Source organism: Eubalaena glacialis, chromosome 4 (assembly GCF_028564815.1).
Source record: "Eubalaena glacialis isolate mEubGla1 chromosome 4, mEubGla1.1.hap2.+ XY, whole genome shotgun sequence".
In the NCBI taxonomy this organism is placed as follows: Eukaryota; Metazoa; Chordata; class Mammalia; order Artiodactyla; family Balaenidae; genus Eubalaena; species Eubalaena glacialis.
The window spans coordinates 181,789,530-181,814,742 of NC_083719.1; the positions used below are offsets into that span (position 1 = coordinate 181,789,530).

The window sequence follows — 25,213 nt, forward strand, 5'->3', positions numbered from 1 at the left end:
TTTCATGGAGCTGGGAGGTCTCTGGTGGACCAATGTCCTGAACTCGGCTCTCCCACCTCAGAGGCACAGGCCTGACACCTGGCTGGAGCACCAAGACCCTGTCAGCCACACGGGTCAGAAGAAAAGGGAGAAAAAAAAGAAAGAGAAAAAAAGAAATAAAATAAAATAAACTTATTAAAATAAAAATAATTATTAAAAACATTAAAAAGTAATAAAAAGAAAAGAAAAAAAGAAGAGAGCAACCAATACAAAAAAACAAATCCACCAATGATAAGAAGCGCTAAAAACTATACTAAAAAAAACAAAGGACAGACAGAACCCTAGGACAAATGGTAAAAGCAAAGCTATACAGACAAAATTACACACAGAAGCATACACATAAACACTCACAAAAAGAGAAAAAGGGAAAAGAAATATATATCGTTGCTCCCAAAGTCCACCTCCTCAATTTGGGATGATTCGTTGTCTATTCAGGTATTCCACAGATGCAGGCACATCAAGTTGATTGTGGAGCTTTAATCCGCTGCTTCTGAGGCTGCTGGGAGAGATTTCCCTTTCTCTTCTTTGTTCGCACAGCTCCTGGGGTTCAGGTTTGGATTTGGACCCGCCTCTGCGTGTAGGTCGCCTGAGGGCATCTGTTCTTCGCTCACACAGGACGGGGTTAAAGGAGCAGCTGCTTCGGGGGCTCTGGCTCACTCAGGCCGGGCGGAGGGAGGGGTACGGATGCGGGGCGAGCCTGCGGCGGCAGAGGCCGGCGTGACGTTGCAGCAGCCCGAGGCGCGCCGTGCGTTCTTCCTGGGAAGTTGTCCCCGGATCACAGGAGCCTGGCCGTGGCGGGCTGCACCAGCTCCCGGGAGGGGCGGTGTGGATAGTGCCCTGTGCTTGCACACAGGCTTCTTGGTGGCGGCAGCAGCAGCCTTAGCGTCTCATGCCCGTCTCTGGGGTCCGCGCTGAGAGCTGCGGCTCGCGCCCGTCTCTGGAGCTCCTTTAAGCGGCGCTCTGAATCCCCTTTCCTCGCGCACCAGGAAACAAAGAGGAAAGAAAAAGTCTCTTGCCTCTTCGGCAGCTGCAGACTTTTTCCTGGACTCCCTCCCGGCTAGCTGTGGTGCGCTAGCCCCTTCAGGCTGTGTTCACGCCGCCAACCCCAGTCCTCTCCCTGCGATCCGACCGAAGCCCGAGCCTCAGCTCCCAGCCCCCGCCCGCCCCGGCGGGGGAGCAGACAAGCCTCTCGGGCTGGTGAGTGCTGCTCGGCGCCGATCCTCTGTGCGGGAATCTCTCCGCTTTGCCCTCCGCACCCTGTGGCTGCGCTCTCCTCCGTGGCTCCAAAGCTCCCCTCCTCCGCCACCCGCAGTCTCCGCCCATGGAGGGCCTTCCTAGTGTGTGGAAACCTTTCCTCCTTCACGGCTCCCTCCCACCGGTGCAGGTCCCATCCCTTTTCTTTTGTCTCTGTTTTTTCTTTTTTCTTTTGCCCTACCCAGGTACGTGGGGAGTTTCTTGCCTTTTGGGAGGTCTGAGGTCTTCTGCCAGCGTTCAGTAGGTGTTCTGTAGGAGTTGTTCCACGTGTAGATGTATTTCAGATGTATTTGTGGGGGGGGAAGGTGATCTCCGCGTCTTACTCTTCTGCCATCTTGAAGGTCTCAAAGGTATCATCTTTTAAGAGATACACTGCAATAAATGAGCAATTATAGCTTAAGATTCCAAACTTTCCCTCCGTAATCCAATCATAAGATTCTAGACACCATCATCAGTTTAAAATGCAAACCTAATCAGTTACCTTACTTTTAAAAAAAATCTTAAATATCCTTTTAAAAAACTTTTAATTTTACATTAGAGTATAGTTGATTAACAATGATGTGTTAGTTTCAGGTGTACAGCAAAGTGATTCAGTTATACATATACATGTTTCTATTCTTTTTCAAATTATTTTCCCATTTAGGTTGTTACATAATATTTGAGCAGAGTTCCCTGTGCTATACAGTAAGTCCTTTTTGGTTATCCATTTTAAATATAGCAGTGTACTTTTAATCTTTCATTTCTGTCTTCAGCACATATTTACCCTGTTGTCCTATCATAATTATTAATACTGCCCTTTTCATTCCCCAATATATCCCAATTGAGAGGGACAATTGTTTGGTCTCCCCTTTTATAGAGCACACACATTATGTGCAAACTCTGGGGTAAAATCTGTGACCCAGAAATAAACTAAAGAGACTCCCTGCCCCTGTTGAAGTTAATCTTACTGAGAGGAAAGAGTTATAAGGAGCGCACAGAATTTATAACATGCTATATAGAAATAACCTCTGTGATGAACCGCAAGGTTTTATCCAGCCAACAGCAATAGAATTAGAACAACGTGGCCTACATAATTTTAAATTTGGTAGAACACACATTGAGGAAAGTAAACACGAATAGAGGAAACTGTTTTTTAACCCTTTTATTTAACTGAAGAAATTTAATATTATCATTCCAAAATGTAGTCCCCATCAGAATGAAGCACAAGATATGTTATATCCTTTTCTTGTTTCTGAGCCTTGAAATAGTATTTTAACATTACAGCCCATCTAGTTCAAAAGTTAAATTTGATCTGTCTCTAGATTTTATAAGATTTCCAGTAGTAAGAAAGATTCACACAAAGTATTTTTTAATCCTCTTTTATGGATGTCTATTCTAGAGTTTGACTCATTTTTCTAGAGCAGTTTTAGCATTCTGTTTCATGACAGAATTACTATATTTATATAATGTCTTGATGTACTTTACCAGATGAGGGTAACCCAGAGAATTCCCTGGCGGTCCAGTGGTTAAGACTCTGCCCTTCCACTGCAGGGGGCATGAGATCAGTCCCTGGCTGGGGAACTAAGATCCCACATGCTGTGCAGTGCAGCCAAAAAAAAAAATAAAGAATGTGACTCTCCAGATGTATGTAACTCAAAATGTTTTCCCACTCATATTTTCCATCCCTTCTGTCTTCCTAGTAAATTTTGGTGAACTTTGACTCCGAATATAGCTTAACATGATGGAAGTTACAGTTTTTTATTATCTATTTGCATTTAATTGTATCAAAAGGAATAATTTACCCCTTCATTGTGAAACTGCTCTCTTTTCTTTAAAAATAAAGCTATATATTTTGTTTTTGTTAGAGTGAAATTAAGCATTTAAGTGATTATGAAGGTGTTGATTCCAGCAAGAGACTGGATTAAAACTGCAAGACAGTTCAAGAGCAAATATCCCCGCAAAAGCACAGTGTGAACAATATTGGAAAACTCAGGACAGAGTTTAAAGAGAAGTGGGATGTGATTAAAAGGGGGAGCAGAGGGAATTTGATGAGGAATTGATATCACAATGAAAATGTACACAAGCATGTTCCAAACGGATGAAAGACATCAACCCACAGACGCAATTAACTCAACATTCTTTAAGCAAAGAAAATACATGGGAAACAATAATGAGCTACACTATGGTCTAAAAATCAGAGTGAATATCAAAGATTTTAGAGAATGCAAAGGCCAAACAAGCAAGAAAATGCTAATTGGGAATGTCTAAACATAAATAAGATAGAGATCAACAGAGCACCATTTTTAAAGTGGTCAAAAATCATATCAAATCAGAATTCTATACCCAGCATCAATATTGACCCAAATTAAGATTCTTTAAAAACTTAAAGTAAAACATTTCATTGTTAGTGGTCTTGAATTAGACAAAATACTAGAGTGAGTTATGAAGTACAAAGGAAAATATCTCAGATCAAAAGCCAGGAATGCAGGAGGAAATGAAGAGAAAAGGAAAGAATAATTTAGAAATAAATATAAGTGAAGTTTGTTTCATAAAGCAATTCTGGAATTCTCTCATGGAGATTAAAATACATGTAGAATTAAGATGCATGGCAACAGTAACAGAAAAGTCAGGAAAGCTGAAATGGAGTTGAAAGTGTTCTAAGGTATTAGCATTTGGGAGAGGTGGTAAGAGCAATTAACTGTATTAGTCTATATTAATTAAAGGAGTCAGAATTTGATCACTAAAGTAACTTCACAAGTTCTGTACATGACTTCAACTAGCAAGTTTATAGAGAGAAAATGTAACAATAAAAGAATTAAATTATAGTGAAATAAAGACAGCAAAGAGACTGTTTATGTCAGAGGGTAGGGAAGGAGTAAGATGGTTGAAATAATCTCGAATTTACCAGTAATTAGGTGAAATGTAGATGTACAAAACATTTTCTTTTCAATGAGTCTGTGATATAGACTTCATAGACTTGTTAGTAAATGTTTTGGACATTCTTTTATTGATAAACGTTTATACAATCTGTAGTTTTTTCTATGAAAACATAAGTTGTGTGGAAATTTTAGCATATAGAAACGTCCATAACTATTTTTGTAGAAGGTATTCATACTGAGTGAAAAAGGAAACATTAAATTGTTGATAGAAAGTACAAATAGCACCCCCATTCACAAATGTATTAAATTTTTTCATATAGTATTTCATATTATTCAATAGTGTCTAATATTGTCAATAGCCTCAAATTCTTGTGTTTGTGTGGAAAGATTTGGGAATCTCTCCAGTGCCTCTGATCTGAGATAGAGTGCGTCTTCTGGATTGGGTTGTCCCCTGATTGGGTTGTCCACTCTCTTCCCCTATAAAAGGGGGAATCAGAGGCAGAAGTCACTGCACTTTCCAGCAAGACACAGGCTGTCTGCATCTCAGGGGTGGGTCCGAGGACAGCTCTCGGAAGATGGGGGAACCTGAACGGACCAGTTTTCCAAGCCAGCCTCTTCTGGTGAGTGTGGAATCCATACTGATGACAGGAGTGTCCATTAGGATGCTTTTTTCTTCTGTAAAATCTAAGTTAGCAGAATTTAGCTCTAAAAACAAGAAGGTATCTCATTGAAAGTTATTTCCCAGGTCTTAATGTTTCTTAAGAAATAGTCAAGATTGTGTATATTTTTGTATATGAAGCTTTTTTTGGATAATAGATGAAATGTGTGTGTGTATGTTTTTTTTAACCAAAATCACTAGGTAGTGGAAGTAGTATTTGGCCCTAGAGTGTTTAAGTCGTTCTCCTCTATGGACAATTATTTGCCCACAATGTGTTTGGTCTTTTTTTCTTCTTTTTAAAAAAATTCTGTGCTCTGCTTCAAATAGGGCTCTCCAGTTTCTTTGTCATCCATCATTGTAGTTAATTTCTTTTTCCTACTCTCCCTTCTTACTTCTGTTCCTATCCCGCTCCTTCCCTCTCTGTCTTTGTGTTGGCCTTGCTGTTTATCATAGCACCTAATTATACCTAACGCTATTACTAGACATTCCTTAGTCTATAACCCTTTTCTCTCATCAAGATTAAAATAATCTAGGGCAATGACTTTGTTAAGTTAAATTCCGAGTAGTGTGTTTTAGTACACAACTTGGCATATAACAGCTGCTCTATAAATAGGCAGATCAAGTCATTTTTCTATCAAACGTGTCATTACATTTTGAGTAATGAAAGGGGTAGTATTAATTATAATGTCAGGACAACAGGAATAAAGTGAGTTTTATGTTTTCCCTTTAAAAAAGTATCTTCGGAAGACAGAAATGTGAGATTTAAAAGGAAAGGTGCACTGATTAGGTTTACAGTTTAAACAGATTATTGTGAGGAGACTTATAATGGATCACAGAGAGAAAGGATTGAAATCTTAGCGACGATTGATAGCAGTCCACCACAAAAGATAGTAACTCATTTTATAATTGTAGTTGTGTGCATTTATTAGAAAAATTTGGAAAGTAGTTTTTGGAGTTTGCATAACTTCTCTTAAAAAAAGATATCTGAGCACCTTGGAAAGCCAAAGCAATAAATGACTATATCAGTGGAAATATTAAAATTCTTATTATCCTCTCTTCATTGAGTACCCAACTTAGTGAGAAAAGCAATCTCAAATAGATAATATTACACATAAAATTAAAATTAAAAAAATTACACAGAGAAAATGTAAGATTAATTTTGATATGGGAACAGGAAAGATCATTCTGTGGCATTTTGTAGGTCAAACGAAAGGTGCTCAAGAATTATTCAAAAGTTGGGAATCTTCAGGTGGATTCAGGAGGGCAAATGGATGGCTAATTGGTATAAGAATGTGGGGTGGTAGGGCGTCCAGAATGCCGTTCAGGGGCAAATGCGATATTAGTTCCAACAAGTGAGTTTGTGGAGACATTGAGATAAGGATGAACTATTTGGGGAATTGGCTGGTTCAACTTGGGACCTGGTCGTGGTGAGTTGAGTCATAGATATTATCACTGATATGGTGGGTAGGCAGATGGATATTTGGGTCTTAGAGTTGAAGCCAGATCGGTGAATCTGTGAGCATGTCTAGTTCATTAATGGTATTTGAAGGCAGGGGAATGGATGGGATTGCCTAGAAGAAGGTTTGGATGTAGAACAGATGTGAGAGCAGGACCGACTTCTAAGAAGCATCAATTGTTGTGTTGAGATAGTAGAGAGAGGAGTAGGAGGAGGGGAGGACGGGAGTCAGGGAGTAAAATTTGTCATTTACAGTGGAAAAAAGGAACTTTATGATGAGAATGTGGTTTTTCTAAGTTATGTTATGAGCAGGAGAATATTTGAGTGAAGATGGGACTTGGCTTTGAAAGAAAAGTATCAGAGTATTGAGAGGTACATGATCTCACTGAAGATGAGGCACTAAAGAACTGTGAAAACTAGGTGATTGCATGTCTTAAAGCAAAGTAAAAAAGAGATAGCAAAGTAAAAAGAGATATCAAAAAGTTTAATGTCTTGGTATTCAAAGAACCCTGTGATCTCTTTGTCCAGATAATGTTGGATTAGGGGGTACCAGCATGTGCGGAGTTGACAGTGTCAGGGATGGTAAGAGGAAAACATCCTCAAAGGAGGATGGTGGAGGGGAAAGTCTGGAATTGGTACTGGGTAATGACCTGGAGCTTTCTGTCCTTGACTCCTATCTGTTTGATGTCCCAGGCTTCAGTTCTCAATGTGTGGTGCCTGTAATAGCAGCGTCAGCATCAGTTGGAATCACCTAGAAATGCAATTTCTTGTCCCCACCCCAGACTGACTTGCATTGAGATCCAGAAATCTGAGTTCTAACAACCCTCTGAAAGACTGTGTTGCACAGAGTAAATTGAGATCCATTTCTCTAGGGAGAGAGGAGGGTGGTTATCCAAACGAGCTGAGAACATTCTCCATGGCTGGCAGTGGTTTCATCCCCCACTTTATTCAAATGTTACATTTCATTTTGTTTTCATAGGGGAAGCGCAAAAGAAATATGATGCCTGAGACGTTGGAGAAGAAAAGACAAGACCATTTAGCCAAGGCCAAGCAGAGACATCGTGATGGAACTGCACTTCCTATGAGGCTGACAAGCTGCGTTTTCAGGAGGCCAGTCACGAAGATAACTTCTCATCCTGACAATGCGGTCAGGCGCCGTCAATGCGAGGGGACCTTGGAGAAGCCCCAGCAAGTCTGTGCATTCAGGAGACTGCAGGGGCTCCAGGTCTACAGCCCTGAAGGAGAACCTTTCAGCACGTTGGACAGCGCAATTATTTTCGGAGTAATTGCCCTGCGTGGTGCAGGTGAATCCCTGGGCAGTGCTGGTGCCAGGTCTCTGCACAACAGCCCTGAAGCCATCACTACCCAGTTTTCAGACGGGGCAGAGATGATCCCAGGATCGGGTCTCTTCCTCCCACAGACCCTCTGCAGGCAACGAGTAACATATACAGATATTCGCCGACAGTCTCGGAAAGTGAAAAGAGCAAGGGAGAGACTGGATATGGCCTTGAGGGCAGACAGGCTTGCCAGGGAGACAGAGAGAGCCAGGAGCCCTGAGAACTAGGTGAAAAATGGAGAAGACTGTCCTGAAGAAGCCGAGCGCTGCGGCCCCTGGGAAGTGGTTCACTGCAGGACAGCCCTCCGTTCTACTTGCCTCTTTAAGTGTCAACCCTGTTTCTGGAGTGAGATGCTTTGTTAGATTAACATTGTACTCTATTAAACTCTTGGTAGACAAAAACGACAAGAGTAAACGTTTTTGTGAGTGAGAGATTGGGTTTCATGTGGCAAGAAAAATGATTTTTCCTTATCTTTGTACACTTCAATCTCTGTCAGGATTTCTCTATTGAATTCTACAGAGGTAATCTAGTCTGGGGGGATTATTTAATGTTTTTAGTTATAATATTTTCTTACATTGCTTACACTTAGGCAAGAAATGATACCTACTCTAGAGATTATTTTTTAATATTAATGCTATAAAATTTTATTAAGCTTGCCTTTTGCTTCTCATTTTAACATCTTTTTTTGTCATTATTGTGTCAAATGCTAAATCAGACATGACTTTTTTTTTAACATCTTTATTGCAGTATAATTGCTTTACAATGGTGTGTTAGTTTCTGCTGTACAACAAAGTGAATCAGCCATACGCATACATATATCCCCATATCCCCTCCCTGTTGCATCTCCCTCCCACCCTCCCTATCCCATCCCTCTCTAGGTGGACACAAAGCACCGAGCTGATCTCCCTGTGCTATGCGGCTGCTTCCCACTAGCTATCTATTTTACATTTGGGAGTGTATATATGTCCATGCCACTCTCTCACTTCGTCCCAGCTTACCCTTCCCCCTCCCTGTGTCCTCAAGTTCATTCTCTACGTCTGTGTCTTTATTCCTGTCCTGCCCCTAGGTTCATCAGAACCATTTTTTTTTTTTAGATTCCATATATATGTGTTAGCATATGGTATTTGTTTTTCTCTTTCTGACTTACTTCACTCTGTATGACAGACTCTAGGTCCATCCACCTAACTACAAGTAACTCAATTTCATTTCTTTTTATGGCTGAGTAATATTCCATTGTACATATGTGCCACATCTTTATCCATTCATCTGTTGATGGACACTTAGGTTGCTTCCATGTCCTGGCTATTGTAAATAGAGCCGCAATGAACATTGTGGTACATGACACTTTTTGAATTATGGTTTTCTCAGGGTCTATGCCCAGTAGTGGGATTGCTGGGTCGTATGGTAGTTCTATTTTTAGTTTTTCAAGGAACCTCCATACTGTTCTCCATAGTGGCTGTATCAATTTACATTCCCACCAACAGTGCAAGAGGGTTCCCTTTTCTCCACACCCTCTCCAGCATTTATTGTTTGTAGATTTTTTGATGATGGCCATTCTGACTGGTGTGAGATGATATCTCATTGCAGTTTTGATTTGCATTGCTCTAATGATTAGTGATGTTGAGCATCCTTTCATGTGTTTGTTGGCAATCTGTATATCTTCTTTGGAGAAATGTCTATTTAGGTCTTCTGCCCATTTTTGGATTGGGTTGTTTGGTTTTTTGATATTGAGCTGCATGAGCTGCTTGTAAATTTTGGAGATTAATCCTTTGTCAGTTGCTTCATTTGCAAATATTTTTACATACTCTTTTTAAATGTACTTTTTAAAGGTTCATTTTTTCCCCTAGAACTTGATTTTGAAAATATTACTGATGAGTGTTTCTAGTAAAACAAAGAAAGTAAAATTTTCATAAATTCTGGTTAAGGGATAAATAAAATATTTAAATTTAAAATATTATTTTACATTCTAATATCCTTACATTTCAACTTTTCAGTTTTTTTTCAACTACTTTAATGTTCTGGTGTGGGAAGGTACATTGTCAGTGGTCAATAAATATTTCTTGACTGGATGGATTTGTATTTTGGGGGGGGACACCATAAATTATTTGGATTGTAAGAGGACAATGTTATTGCACTTTATGGGATTTAAGAACTCTGCAGGTTTTATCCTGAGTCTCTTTTCTCCCTCTAGTGGAGGCATATGAGACATGGGGGTGAAGAAATACACCAAGCTTGATGTTTATAGTAAGAAAAAATCCTATTGTGGAGATCACAACTTTACCCACTTACTTTAGAAATATAGGATTCCTGAAGGTGACTGTATTTCAGACCAACATGTAACACTGTTGCAGAAACAGATAAAGCCTTGCACAGATCTTCTTCAGAAAGAACTTTAATTCAACCATGATAGATTTATAGATCCTAATAACTAAGAGGAAATGGAGATCCAACCTTTCTCTTTGTCTATTTCAAGTTGTTGCAATCAAATGCAAAAGGTTGACAACCCATTGGCTACTGTATCAGTTGGGGCAATTGCCACAAGTAATGTTTCATAGCAAACCACTTACGAAACTAAGTGTCTGAAAAAAAATGAGGCTTGATTGTTGCTGCTGAGTCTGTGGGTTGGCTGGGGCAGTGTGCTGATCTTGGCTGGGCTCACTCATATGACCACAGTCAGCTACAAGTTGGCTAGGTGGCTGATTATGGACAACCTCAGCTGGTATAATAGGATGACTAAACTCTCTTTCATATGTTTCTCACATACGTCCAGCAGGTTATCCTGGGCATATTCTCATGGTAGAGGCAGGGATGCAAAATCAAGCAAGATTAATCCTGTAAAGGGCAAAAAGCATGGCACACTCACTTTTGAAACCTCTGAGTCACACTTGCTAATATTGCTTTGGCCAAAGCAAGTCTCAAAGCCAAGTCTGAGTCAGAGTGGGAAGGAGTTACAAAGTTGCAGGGAAGGGGTGTGGAGACATGGAGACCCATCTTGAGGCCACTGATGCAATCAATCTACCTATATTGGTTAAAGGTAAGAGCTGTGCAGTCTCGTTTCAATATCCCTTAGAACTGTCACCTCTGTACTGAACACTCTGGATAAGCCAAGCATTGAAGACCCACCTATCATAAATGAACCCTTGTTTGTAAACATGTGTCAGCCCCCTCCCAAGTTGTGGCTGCCACAAATAACAAAAACCAAGCCTCTGACAACCAAGTTTAATGTTGCTATCAAATTGTCCAACATATGATTATTACTGAGCTAATTGAATCCTAAGTGGTAAGTTGATTCAAAGTAAATATTTAGTCTCTTCTCTGTGTCCCCAAGAATTCCTGAGGTCAAAGGAAGAGAAGGCGAGGGGCCAGCGGTCTGGAAGAGGAGCTCTGTTATCAAGAGCTCAAAGCCCAGCTCAGCCACCTACAGCTGTGTAATGCTGAGAAAGATACTTAAGCTCTCTGGGTCTCAGGTTCCTCAGCTTCAAAATGGAGAGAATTCATTCATTCCCTCAATCATTCAACATATTTATGGAGAACCTACTAAATACAATTCTCTGCACGGATGGAGTTCAGAGTTTGTTGGAGACACCCAAGAAAAAGGGAAATTATAGTACAGGGCTAGAAAGCATGAAGTTGTAAAAAAAATTAATAAACAGAAAGCTAAAGTAAATAGATTTGGGAGGTAAGAAAAGGGAGTTCTCAAGTCCTGTGTTGATAGCAGAGCCCAAGAAGAAGAAAGACTTCTCTTCTTTCCTGGCAAGGACTCAGCCAATAAAAGCCTTGGACCCTTTGTTTACTATAGCCCTCTTAACATCCTTTTCCTCTTTTTAAAAGAGTTCTCTTTCCCTTGCCGTACAGGAACTTGCATGTGGCTCACCACATGTTGCATGTTGCAGAACCTGAATTGCAATTCTCCACTGATACCAAATAAACCCATTTTTGCTGGAGAAATATCTGGCAGTCTATTTGTTTCAGCTCAACAAAGCCTTAGGAGACACACAGAGATGATATCTAATCCTACTTCAAGAGATTCAAAGAATAATATAATATAGTAAATCAACTATACTTCACTTTTTTAAAAAAGAGAGATTCAAAGAATGTTTCCTAGTGGAAGTGATGAGTAAGCTGAGACTCAAAGAGAGGATAACAATGAATCAGATTTTGAGGAAAAATGTCATAGGAAGAGGGAATGGCAGGTGTAAAGTCCCAAAATAAATGTTTACTTTCTGGCTTTAAAGACAAGCTGAGCTATCAGCATGGCAAACAGAAGAATATTCTAGAATATTCTAGAACATTCATGAGTACAACACAAATCCCCTGGGGATCTCATTAAAATGCAGGCTCTCTGTGCTCTAGAGCCCGCGAGCCACAACTACTGAGGCCACACGCCACAACTACTGAAGCCCACGTGCCCTAGAGCCCGCGTGCCGCAACTACTGAGTCCATGTGCTGCAACTACTGAAGCCCACGTGCCTAGAGCCCATGCTCCACAACGAGAAGCCACCGCAATGAGAAGCCTGTGCACCACAACGAAAAGTAGCCACCCACTCACGGCAACTAGAGAAAGGCCGTGTGCAGCAATGAAGACCCAACACAGCCAAAAAAAAAAAAAAAAAAAAAAAAAAAAGAAATGCAGGCTCTGGTTCGGCAGATCTGGGGTGGCACCTGATGTCCTACTTTTCTAACAAGGTGAAGCTGATTCTACTGGTCCACGGACCACACTGTGAGTAGGGAGGTATTAGAGTGGCCACAGAGGGGAGATCTACATGTTGAATTTTCACTTCCTTCTTTTTTTTCAATTGAAGTATAGTTGACTTACAGTATTATGTTACTTTCAGGTGTACAGCATGGTAATTTGATATTTTTATAGATTATACTCCTTATAAAGTTATTATAAAATATTGACTATATTCACTGTGCTGAGCCTTACATTTTTGTCACTTATTTATTTTACACCTAGAAGTTTGTACCTCTTAATTCCCTTTGACTGCTCCTACTTACCAACATAACTCTTTTAAGTGTTTCTGCCTATAAGTGTGTGTGCTTTATTTATCCCCTGAGGCTCTCCTTACAATTTTACTTACCATTTCTATAAAAGCAGGAGGGTTCTTTGTTGAAAGGTAAGCCAGTCAGTCAGAAGACACATCATTTATTGAGGGCTACTCTCTGTGTCAAGCATGTGATAGATGCTGGAGAGGCACTCTTGAAGCCACACATCAATGGACTTAGGACAAAACAAAATGGTAGCCAGAAGTTCTTGGTCCCGCCATTGCACTGCGATCTGTTATCTCCGCAAAACTCTGGCAAGTCAAAGAGTTGCAGAACACAGAAGATAAAATGGTAAGCTGGAACAGAAACTCTTGTTTCTCAGCAGGGCATGAAGCCATGGGAAGACCATCCCACATATCCGTCCATGATCCGAATTTCCCAGAGAGTTCTGGCGCTGGAGGGATCCTGCATTTCCATATTAAGCCGAGAAGAGATTTCAGAGAAGGCTCCTGCAGGCACCTGCTTTCCTGAAATGTTGTTTCATAGTGTATTTGAAAGCAAGAAAGGACTTTAACCCTGTGAGAGAAATTAGAATCAGAAACAGTGGCAGGATTAGTACAGATGTGAGTCCAGGGGTCAGATCTATGTGGGCATGGGTCTTATAAATACAGACAGAGATAAATATGGCAAAAAAAACTAGAAGGATAAACATAAATGTTAACAGTGATTACTCTTAGTGTGGCAGGCACTGTTGGCAGACTCAAAAGGTATTCTCAACCTCTTTACTATTGATATTCCCATTCTAGAAGCTAGAAAGCAGAATACTTGTTTATTCAAATTCCTTTGTAACTATGAGTGGTCATGTGATGCAGTTCTGACCAATTAGGTGAAAGGGAAATCTGCTAAGGGGCTTCTGGAAAAGCTTTTGTTTCCTGTTAAAGGGAAAAGGTTGAAAGGAGAGTTTACCACTCTGCCCCATCCCTCTTCTTCCTGCCTTGAATGTGGTCACAATGTCTGGAGCTATGGTAGCCATCTTGCAACCATGAAAATAATTGATGAAAAGCCAACATGCTGTCAGTGAAATGGAAAACTAGGGAGAGCTTAGATCCTTAACAACACCACTAAGCAACAGAACCAATACCAGCAACACCTAACTCTGGGCTTCTATTCTTGCAAGAAAAAGAATTTCCTATTTATTTAAGCCACTGGATCTTAGTTACTTGTGCTTGGAATACATCAGTGAAAAAAAATAAGACATTCTAGTGGGGGATGGAAGACCATAAAAATTAAACGAGATGAATAAGGAAATTATAGTGTTAGAAAGTGGAAAGCATGGAAAAGAAAATCAAGACAAGGTGCGTGGAGGAAGCATGAATACCAGGGTAGGGGAATAGGAGGCTGCACAAAATACAGGTGTCAGAGGAAATTTCATTGATAAGAAATGACTGGAACAAAGATTTGAAGGATGTGAGGGAAGTGAGGGAGTTGTCCATGCAGGTATCAGGACAAAAACATTCAAGGCATTCAAGAGCATTCAGTTCAAGGTTCCTAAGGAGGAAGTGAGCCTGGCATGTTTGAAGAATCTTGAGCAGGCCAGTGAGGGTGGAGCAGAGTGAAATGAGAGGTCAATTAATAGAAGACAAGGTCAAAAAGGAAAAGAGAGTCAGATCAGACAAGGCCTTGTGGGCCACCAGGAGGACTTTGGCTTTTACTCTAAGGTGGGAGCCATGGAGTGTTGTAGGCAGAGAAGGAATGTGACCTGACTCAGGGGCTCACGAGTGCCCTCTGGCTGCTGTAGGGAGAATAGACCAAAGGTAGGGCAGGGAAAAGGCAAGAGAGGCAGCAGGAAGAACCCTTTTGAGGTTATTTCCATCATCCTGGCTAGAGACTTGGACTTGGACCACAGTGGAAGGAATGAAGGGAAAGAGAAGCGATCAGACTCTGGATCCATTTTGAGAAAGAGTCATCAGGATTTGCTGATGAATCAGAGATGGAAGAGAGTGAGAAGAAAAGCAGAGTCAAGGTTAACTTCACACCTTCACTCCCGAACAATAGAAAAATAGAGGACCCTATGTGGAAATGAGAGGTGGGGGAATCAGAAGCTCATTTGGAACATGTTACATCTGCGACATCTATTAGACATCTAAGTGGGGGCATTTGGTAGGTGGCAGGTTATATGAGTCTAGAATTCAGGAGAGGGGGCTAAACTGCACATTATTTATAATTTGGGGGTCATTGCTAATAGATGGCGTTTGTAGCCATGAGATTGGATGAGATCCACTGTGTAGAGGAAAATGTGCGTTTCGAACAAAAATGATGCATTGTTAGAGGATACCCCTTTGGGTATTATCTGATCTATGGTGGAGCTATTTTACAATTCTGTAAATTTTAAATAACTGACAGTGATGGAAAATAATTTCATGGAAAAATCTGTTTTTCCTTTACTTGCACTCTCATTTCAATATTATCGAGATTATATATGTATTTAATTCACATATATTAATACATAAATAATACACATATATGAATTTTAAATATATTATATAATACTAATAATTATGTATGTCTGTATATTTATAATTATATGTATGATTATATTATATAATATTAATAATTATATATAATGGCTGTATATTTATAATTATGTATAAAATACAATTATGTATAAAAACAATTATGTATAATTATGTATAATTTATAGATATTATATATGAAATTTATATATAATATATATTTATATATTATATAATATATATTTATATATTATATAATATAAAATTTATATACTATAAAGTGAATAATTATATATAATGTCTGTATATTTACAATTATATGTATAATTATATAACATATAATTATATGTTCTATATATTACATATAATTATCAATGAGGAAACCAGGCAGATGTTATAATTGGTTCAAAAGAGAACACAAAGAACATACATATATATAAAGTAATAATATTATGTATTATGTATACATTGTGAACATTGTATACATTATATGTGTGCTATGTATTATGTGTACATTATATACATTGTACACATTATATGTATGATGTAATACACATACACGTCTGTTCTTTGCGTTCTCTTGCGAACCAGTTATAACATCTGCTGCTTCCCTCACTGATTAATGAGCAGAATAAAATCCTTGACATATGCTTATTTTATATCTGTGAGTCATGATTTTATCTTTTTTAGTTTGCATAGCTACTGAGGGGCAGAGCTGGCATTTAAACCCAGGCAGCCTGGCTCCCAAACCCCCACGCTTAAACCCCAAACTTTATCAAATGAGTTAATACCCGTGTACGTGTTTAGCTCACAGTAGGTACTCAACATACAGCGCTGTCTAGTATTGCTAAGAAGCAGACATTCTGTCCGACCAGAACCTGCGTACAAACATGCAGACTCTCACCGTTTTGGAAGTGGAGGGAACGGATGACAGTACGATCCCTGAGGTCTCGGACTGGGAGCTGGGTTTGGTCTTCCTGGTCATGCATCTTCTGTATTCTTCCCGTACCTGAAGGTGGAGACACATCATGGGGAGATGAATCACTCTTAGATGCAGGGGCATGTGTGGGCAGAGGCATGAGCCCTGGAAGGAGGGGGACTGGGAGGGCAGCAGCTACGTACCTGGTGGTTGAGCAGACAATGAATGAGGAAGATGAAGGCTCCTTGCAGGCTGTTGATGATGGTGAACAAGTAAGCCATGATATTGGCCATGGGTCCAATCTGGAAAATGCCCAACACCCAGGAACACCCCAAGATGAAGATCTGGGCAAAGGCTTTGAATGTCAGTAACCTGGAGGGGAAGATTTGCAGAGGATAAGGTTCTAGGAGGTGGCTGTTGTCCTCATGGGCCACCACTCTCCCAGGTTTAGCCTGAGGCTGCCACCATGTGACCCGTCACCTGGGTGAGAATAAACGTGGAACAGAGGTTCCAAGCCTAGAGGTAGGAAAATCAAATCCTACAGACGTTGAAAAGGCAACTGGCCTACAGATACATATGGACACAAAGATGTGTGGACACATGTATTTAATGCAATATTGTCTGTAATAATAAAAGGTTAGAAGGCACTATTTACAATAGACAAGACATGGAAACAACCTAAATGTCCATCAACAGATAAAGAAGATGTGGTTTGTGTATATATATATACACATACATACATATATATCTCACATATATGTGTATATATACACATATATGTTGTATATATATGTATATACGTGTACATTTCTATGTGTATATATATATATATACACACACACACACACAATGGAATATTTACTCAACCATTAGAAAGAATGAAATAATGCCATTTTTATCATACTAAGTATGATAAAGTATGTAAGTCAGAAAGAGAAAGACAAATACCATAGGATATCACTTACATGTGGAATCTAAAATACGACACAAATGAACTTATCTACAAAATAGAAACAGAGTCACAGACATAGAGAACAGACATGTGATTGCCAAAGCGGGGGGCAGGGGAGGGATGGATTTGGAGTTTGGGATTAGCAGATGCAAACTATTATACATAGAATGGATAAACAACAAGGTCCTACTGTATAGCACAGGGAACTATATTTAATATCCTGTGATAAACCACAATGTAAAAGAATGTGAAAAAAGAATATATATATATATATATATATATATATATATATATATATATATATATATATATAAAACTAAGTCACTTTGCTGTACAGCAGAAATTAACACAACATTGTAAATCAACCATACTTCAATAAAAATTGTTTTAAAGGCTAGAAGGACCTACCTGTCCAAGAATTTGGGACACATTAAGTGAACCGTGAAGCCATCATATGAAATACTATGAAGCCTTCCTTATTATTGGAGGCAAAACTCACATACCATAATATCAACCATTTTGGCCACTGAAAGTGTGCAATTCAGTGGCATTGAGCACATTCACAACGTACAAACATCATCACCATCCGGTTCCAAGACATTTTTATCACCCCAAAAAGAAACTATGTACCTATCAAGCAGCCATTCCCTATTTACTTATCCCCCAACTAAAACAACCCAAATGTCCATCAACAGATGAATGGATGCACACAATGTGGTCCATCCATATAGTGGAATATTTTTCAGTCATAAAAAGTAATGAAGCACTGACACTCGCTACAATGTGGACGAACGTTGAAAACATGTTGCTCAGTGAGAGAAGCCAGACACAAAAGGCCACATAGTGTATGATTCAATTGATAAGAAATGTCCAGAATAAGCAAATCTATAGAGATAAAGAGTAGATTATAAAAACAATTTTTAAATGAGATGAGAGTCACAATGTACTAGAGTAGATAAGGATACAGGCTCTGGGTCAGACTGCCCACAAATAAATTCTGACTGATCCATTCACTAACTTTATGGCCTTTGTAAGTTACTTAACTTCATTGTGCCTCAGTTTCCTCAAATTGATATAGAGATAATAATACAATACCTATACAGGGGTATTGCTTGCTCTACAGATTAAATAATGAGATGGGAAGACACTAAGGGTGCTTAGAACAGTGTCTGGCACAAAATAAATATTTTCGTTAGTTGTTTGTTTGTTTTTATTTTTTGGCCACGCCATGTGGCTTGCAGGATCTTAGTTCCCCAGTCAGGGATGGAACCCGTGCCCCCTGCAATGGAAGCATGGAGTCCTAACCACTGGACCACTAGGGAATTCCCTTTTGTTAGTTGTTTTTAACCTTAAGTATTGATATGATGTAAGCTACATAATATGCGGAAAACACAAAGTGCAGAATAATACGTACAGTATCCTATCATTTATGTAATGGATATATAAGTATAGAATATTCTGGAAGGAAGGTCAACTTAAGTGATAATGGTTGCTTAGGGTAGGAGGGATCTCGGGACCCAGGGAGTCAGGGGAGAGATAGAGAATGATTTTATATGTGTTCCCTTTTTCACTACTTAATTTTTCTTACCATTGTATGTATTAACTTTGTTTTAACTTTTTGCACTTTTAAAAAATAACTTTAAAAAAATATTCAAGATGAGTGAGGGATTGGACACTGACAGGAAAATAAGTAAAGGACGTCATCAGTTTACTGATGATAAAAGCTAGACAATGTCTGGTTTTAGTAGGTTCTTGAAATGAACTTTAGTTGAATGATGAAGTTAAGAAAACAAATGGCCTATAAGAATATGAAAAAGTCCCACATCTGTAAGATAAAATATATATATATGAAACTAAAATAATGAGATTGTAAAATTCATATATTAATTCAGCAAAACAATAAAAATGATAAACACTAGTGTTGGCAAAGCTGCAGGTAAACAAGCACTATTGTAAATGGAAACATTTTCTGGAAAATGATTTGCAATATATACTAACAGTGTTACAATCCAACCTACTCTTTGCTCAGGCAATTTCATGCCTATTATTGTATTTTTTTTGAATTTATTATTTTATACAGCAGGTTCTTATTAGTTATCTATTTTATACATATTAGTGTATATATGTCAATCCCAATCTCCCAATTCATCCCACCACCATCGCCCCCCCCCCCACTTTCCACCCTTGGTGTACATACTTTTGTTCTCTACATCTGTGTCTCTATTTCTGCCTTGCAGACTGGTTCATCTGTACCATTTTTCTAGATTCCTCATGTATGCGTTAATATACGATATTTGTTTTTCTCTTTCTGACTTACTTCACTCTGTATGACAGTCTCTAGGTCCATCCACGTCTCTACAAATTACCCAGTTTTGTTCCTTTTTATGGCTGCGTACTATTCCATTGTATATATGTACCACATCTTCTTTATCCATTCTTCTGTTGATGGACATTTAGGTTGCTTCCATGACCTGGCTATTGTAAATAGTGCTGCAATGAACATTGGGGTGCATGTGTCTTTTTGAATTATGGTCTTCTCTGGGTATATGCCCAGTAGTGGGATTGCTGGGTCATATGGCAATTCTATTTTTAGTTTTGTAAGGGACCTCCATACTGTTCTCCATACTATTACTGTATTTAATAACAACAGATGTGTAAGAAGATTTGCCTACAAGGGTATTTCAAGATAGGATGGTTTATAATAGTAAAAAAAAAAAGAAAGAAAGAAAAAAAAAGAAACAACTTAAATGTCCATAAATAAGGGATGATTTAAATAAATTGTGCTAGGCCTTTACACTGAAACACTATATATAAAAAAAGATATTGTCAACAAATTTCTAATTAAATAGAAAAATATTCATTACATGTTGTTAAGAGAAAAATGGTTATAAAAATAAAATAGTATGATTCTGGTTTTGTAAATATGTACATATAAGTATGCACAGTAGAAGAATTAGAGAATATATTAATAGTTCTCATACAGGAAACACTCACTCCTCCTAGGAACTGTACTAAATGCTTCGTAAGCCACGTGAAATGGGCAGTGTTAGCATCCCTGTTCTACAGATGAGGAAACTGAGTTTCAGAGAGGTTAGGTAACTTGACTAAGGTCACACAGCTTTTAAGTGGCAGTGCTGAGGTTTAAGACGGCCTGATCTAGACACTGTGCTATTCCATTTGGGGCACAGGACCAGTCTTACAAAAGGTACTCAATGAACATTTGGGGAAAGAAGGAAAGGAGACTAGAAGAGGAGGGGAAAGGAAGAATGGACAGTACCTGGTGTCTTTGAGCTTGGAGACTTCAGCACTGACGCTAGAAAGCCTCTGCCTCAGGATCCACAGTGTCCCAGTCAGGAGGATGGAATTGATCTACAGAGTCAAGCAGAAGGGATGAAGAGATTGGATATACAAAACAGATAATGGCCAGACCATCTATAAAAATAGAACTCTGACCCACAGTCTACAGTAACCACTGCAGGAAGCCACACAATACCTGACCCCAAATGACCAGGACTTGACTAATAATTGACAGCCTCCCTCATTTCTGCCCCTGCTTCCAATTTAGGGCCAAAAGGAGAAAGCCAGTATGTAACCCTAACCAATCACATAGAATGCCTTGCTTTTAGTTAGCCTACCCATAGGGTCCCCATGCCTACAGCCTCCAAGCAGGGCACACATGAAACCTTCCCTTTTTTCCTCTATAAAGCTTTCCCACTCATCTGCCTGCTTTTTAGTCTCTGACCAATGCAGGCGATTTGACAAATGCAAGTGGTTGACTCCCTTACCATGGCAATCTCCTAATAAACAGCCTTTGCTTGCTCTTGGATGATCTTGGTTTATTTCCACTGGATGCATCTGGGAAGTTAGTATCAAGACCAGTGCCCCATCATGGGTTGAATTGTGTCCCCCCCCCCAAAAAAGATATGTTGAAGCCCTAACCCCCAAGACCTCAGAATGCTACCTTATTTGGATATAGGGTCTTTACAGAGATGATCAAATTAAAATGAAGTCATTAGGGTGGGCCCTAATCCAATATGACTGGTGTCCTTATAAAAAGGGGAAATTTGGACATAGAGACAGACATGCACAGAGGGAAGGCAATGTGAAGAGATACAGGGAGAAGGCAGACATCTACAAGCCAAGGAATGCCTGAGACTACCAGAATTTGGAGAGTAAACGGGAACAGATTCTTCCCTAGAGCCTTCAGATGGAGCATGGCCTGCTGACCCCTTGATTTCAGACTTCTAGCCTCCAGAACTGTGAGTCAATAAAATTCTGTCGTTCTAAGCTACCCAGTTTGTGATACTTCGTTATGGCAGCCCTAGGAAACTAACACATGGACCCCCAAAACCTGATAGAAGTAAGCAAAACCCCTCTGGAGGAATAAAACCTCAAGAATTCCCAAGATTTAGATCAGTCAAATATGAGCTCACAATTAACGATTACAAATGACTCAAGGAAACAAGCCACCATGAGTGAGAGTCAGAAGACTCTCATCTTGCAGGACTGTAGAATCTAGATTGGAGGCAAGGAAGCAAGGAGATGGTACGCAACCTCCCCAGGCTTCCCAGAGAGTAGAATGGTGGCTCCCAGGGGATGGGAAGATGTTGGTCTAAGGGTACAAAGTTTCAGTTATGCAAGGTAAGTTCTAGAGATGTAATGTACAACATGGTGACTTCTGTTAACGATACTGTATCATATACTTGAAATTTGCTAGAAGGGTAGCTCTTAAGGGTTCTCACAACAAAGAAAGAAAAGGGGAAAAAATGGTAAGTATGTGAGGTGATGGATTTGTTAATTAGGTTGATTGTGGTGACCATTTCACAGTGCATACATACGTCAAAACATCAAGTTGTACACCTTAAATACATATAGTTTTTGTCGATTAAACCCCCATAAAACTTTTTTTAAAATCTCCATGGGGCTTCCCTGGTGACGCAGTGGTTAAGAATCCGCCTGCCAATGCAGGGGACACGGGTTCGAGCCCTAGTCCGGGAAAATCCCACATGCCACAGAGCAACTAAGCCCATGCTCCACAACTACAGAACCTGTGCTCTAGAGCCCGCGAGCCACAATTACTGAGCCTGCGTGCCACAACTACTGAAGCCCATGCGCCTAGAGCCCATGCTCTGCAACATGAGAAGCCACCGCAATGAGAAGCCCGCGCACCGCAACGAAGAGTAGCCCCCGCTCGCCACAACTAAAGAAAGCCTGCGTGCAGCAACAAAGACCCAACACAGCAAAAAAAAAAAAAAAAAAAAAATCTCCAGGCTTCCCTTTGCCTCTTTCCCACCATTTCCCTCTCCAACCCTTCCCCCCCACCAACCAATTGCTCTTAATTTCTTCCTACCTTTTCTCTTATCAACATCTGTACTCAGAAGAGATCAATAGACCCATTCTTACTGAAACACAAAGGATTGATAAGATTGTGGTCCCTTCCAGGGGATTTGCATGCTGGCCTTAAAAAAAAATATTACAAATCAAAGAAATTATACTCTAACTTGGAAATCTCAGGAATCAAGGATCAGAATGGAGAACGTTTTTGAGGAATAAGTGACCAGAGCTTTGCAACATCCACTGGCACTTCTTGATCCCTTGGGTCTCCTTGATCCTCCTCCAAAACACACTGCAACAAGCAATCAGCTTACCACTATAATTGTGCACACTGGCCCCAGGAAACTCCAGATGAACCCTGTCTCTGTTTTCAGCCAGCAGCTACGGAGAAAAACAGGAGTCAGTGACTGTCTCAGAGTCCTGACCCTAAAATTACTCACACCCTGCCAGATGTGCTAATGGGAGAGAATATTGGGAGGTGAGACTGACATGAAAATTTTCATGATGGACCAGGTCACATTTCAGTTTTCCTCTTTCAGACCTTCTTCCTGGGTGAATGTTCCTGAAATATTCACTTAATACCTTGTGTAGAGCTCATTTCTCAATTCATAACCTCTGTAACCCCTTTATCCAGAACTCTCCACTAGTATACCTTGTCATTCAAATCTCAGCTCGAACATCACCTCTGAAAAGCCACTACCCTGGTCCTTTCCTAACAGAGCTTGCTGCTTTTTTAATAGCACCTATCATAAATTACCTTGTTCGGTTGTTTATTTATTGTAAATTGTCCATCTTTCCCTACTAGACTATGAGTTGCATGAGAATTTGGACTTTGAACGTTTTATTCATCTCTGAATACCCAGCACTCAGTGCAAATCCTGGCATGGATGAGGCATTCCATAATTATTTGTTAATAGGAATGAAGCAATAAAGGGAGGGAGGGAAGGAGGGAAGGGAGAAAAAGAAGGAAGAAAGGAAGAAGGGAGGGAGGGAGGGAAGGAAGGACAGAAGGAAGGAAAGAAGGAAGGAAGGGAGGAAGGGAAAGGAAGGAGGGAGGGAGAATTAATTGCCTTTTTCCATCATGCCTCTAGTAGATATTTGCTGTTTTCACCACCTGACAACTATTCCGCCATGTTTCGTAACAGCACCCCAATATTCCTTTAGCAGAAGTGTGCCTTCCCCAGCAAGAGAAGGAAAATAATCAAGTTTGGCCAACCAGATGTTCTCTCCCTGGAATGTAAGTCACCAGTAGTAGAGTGATCAAAAGGCAAGAAAATGTTTGCATCATGAGAAAATGCTGCCCATATCCTTTCAAGGATAACTACTTCAGTAAATACGGGCCAATTTCCTCATTAGCATCTGCATCTCTGCCTGAGGGCATCAGACTAAAAGCTTTAGAAAATTTGTTCCCCCAGGGAGCAGCCCTCAACCAATGGCTGATGGGAGGGAGCTGGATAAATATGCCAGCTCCCTCACCTCGTGGGTGGGATAACTGTGGTATGTGCCCTACACAGTCCCCCAGAGGTACCTACTGGGATTGAGCCCCAGTTACCCACAGCAGGACCTGCTCAGGAATGCACCCTGTATTTCCTCCTTCTCTTCCCTGTCTCACTTCCCCACTCCCTAGTGCCTCCTGAGATCATTTCAAATCCTTGCCAATGCTACTCCTCTCTTCCAAAACTTTCTGTGGTTCCTACCACCTAGAAGGTATTCACCAAATTCCATGCCCCCCCCAACTTCTTCTTCTTCCACTCCAATCCATCTATTCTTCAAATACAGCTTGAGCTCTCCCTTAGGCAAGATTTGTCCTCACTTATGTGTACATTTCAGTAGAGCTTTCAAGGCTCATTCAAACTCTACCTCCTCCAGGAAGGCTTCCATGAACTTTCCAGCTCCCATATGCCCTCATCCTTCTCTGGTCTGTGTCAGGGCTTATACTACCCACACCAACATCAGGCACTTCATCATGGTGGCCTTGCATTGTCACCACTATCTCCTGACAAGATAGTCAGACCTCACAGACATAAAAAACAAACTTATGGTTTCCAAAGGGGAAAAGGGGGAAGGGATAAATTTGGAATTTGGGATTAACAGATACACACTACTATATATAAAATAGATAATCAACAAGGACCTACTGTATAGCACAGGGAACTATATTCAATATCTTGTAATAACCTATAATGAAAAGAATCTGAAAAAGAATATATGTATATATCCTTATATATAACTGAATCACTTTGCTGTACACCTGAATCATTGTAAATCGATTATACTTCAAAAAAAAAAATGAATGAATATTTTTTTAAAAGGCAGTCAGACCTGAACTCAACTTGGACACTTACTAGATATGTGACCCTGGGCAAATCCTGCAACTGTGCTGAGCCTCAGTTTCCTCTGTAGCTACCATTTATTAAGCTGTTACTTTAGTCACTGTTGGTCTTGGGGCTGCCATGTACCGCAGCACAGGTTGTGCACTGCACAAATCTAGAGGGCACTATTAACACTGTAGTGTCATTGAATGGTGTTGCTGTACGCAGTGGAAACATAGGAATTTTGTTGAGAAATACCAGAGATAATATATGTTTGTAGAGTTTACAGGGTTTAGGTAATGAAGGGCACTCCTTTAACATGAATTCCATTCCCTCACCCCTTATCTCATGACCTCACCTGAAGTATAAGCCATCAGCAGGCAGGGAGGAAACCTAGATATTTAATCCCCCAAACACAGCTCAGCAAAGTGCCTATAGCACCAGGGTGATAAACAGGGGCCCTGGGATTGGAAAGACCCAGATTCAAGTACTCACCCTGCCACTTTTTCACTGTGTGATAGTGAGAAAGTCTTTTCACCCTTCTGAGGCTCACTTTCCTCATCTGTAAATTACAATAACAAGGGTCCATCCTAGG

At 40.0% G+C, this 25,213-nt stretch overlaps 2 protein-coding genes across 2 annotated transcripts in view; one reads left to right on the plus strand and one right to left on the minus strand.

The window, feature by feature from the left end:
- The first annotated feature begins 4,726 nt into the window (after positions 1–4,726).
- LOC133090702 (methyl-CpG-binding domain protein 3-like 2B) lies at positions 4,727–7,829 on the plus strand. Its single transcript, XM_061189063.1, has 2 exons — positions 4,727–4,771; positions 7,245–7,829. Exons 1-2 carry the CDS (start codon positions 4,727–4,729, stop codon positions 7,827–7,829), a joined length of 630 nt encoding a protein of 209 aa, XP_061045046.1.
- A 5,140-nt stretch (positions 7,830–12,969) lies between these two features.
- The window catches only part of ADGRE1 (adhesion G protein-coupled receptor E1), a 47,831-nt gene continuing 35,587 nt past the window's right edge, over positions 12,970–25,213 (minus strand). Inside the window, exons 18-22 of the mRNA XM_061188835.1 lie at positions 22,621–22,687; positions 20,250–20,341; positions 16,224–16,392; positions 16,006–16,110; positions 12,970–13,164 (exon numbers count right to left, since the gene is read on the minus strand). Of these exons, the coding sequence (XP_061044818.1) occupies positions 13,159–13,164; positions 16,006–16,110; positions 16,224–16,392; positions 20,250–20,341; positions 22,621–22,687 (439 nt within the window). The 3' untranslated portion in view covers positions 12,970–13,158. The remainder of the gene's footprint in view (positions 13,165–16,005; positions 16,111–16,223; positions 16,393–20,249; positions 20,342–22,620; positions 22,688–25,213) is intronic.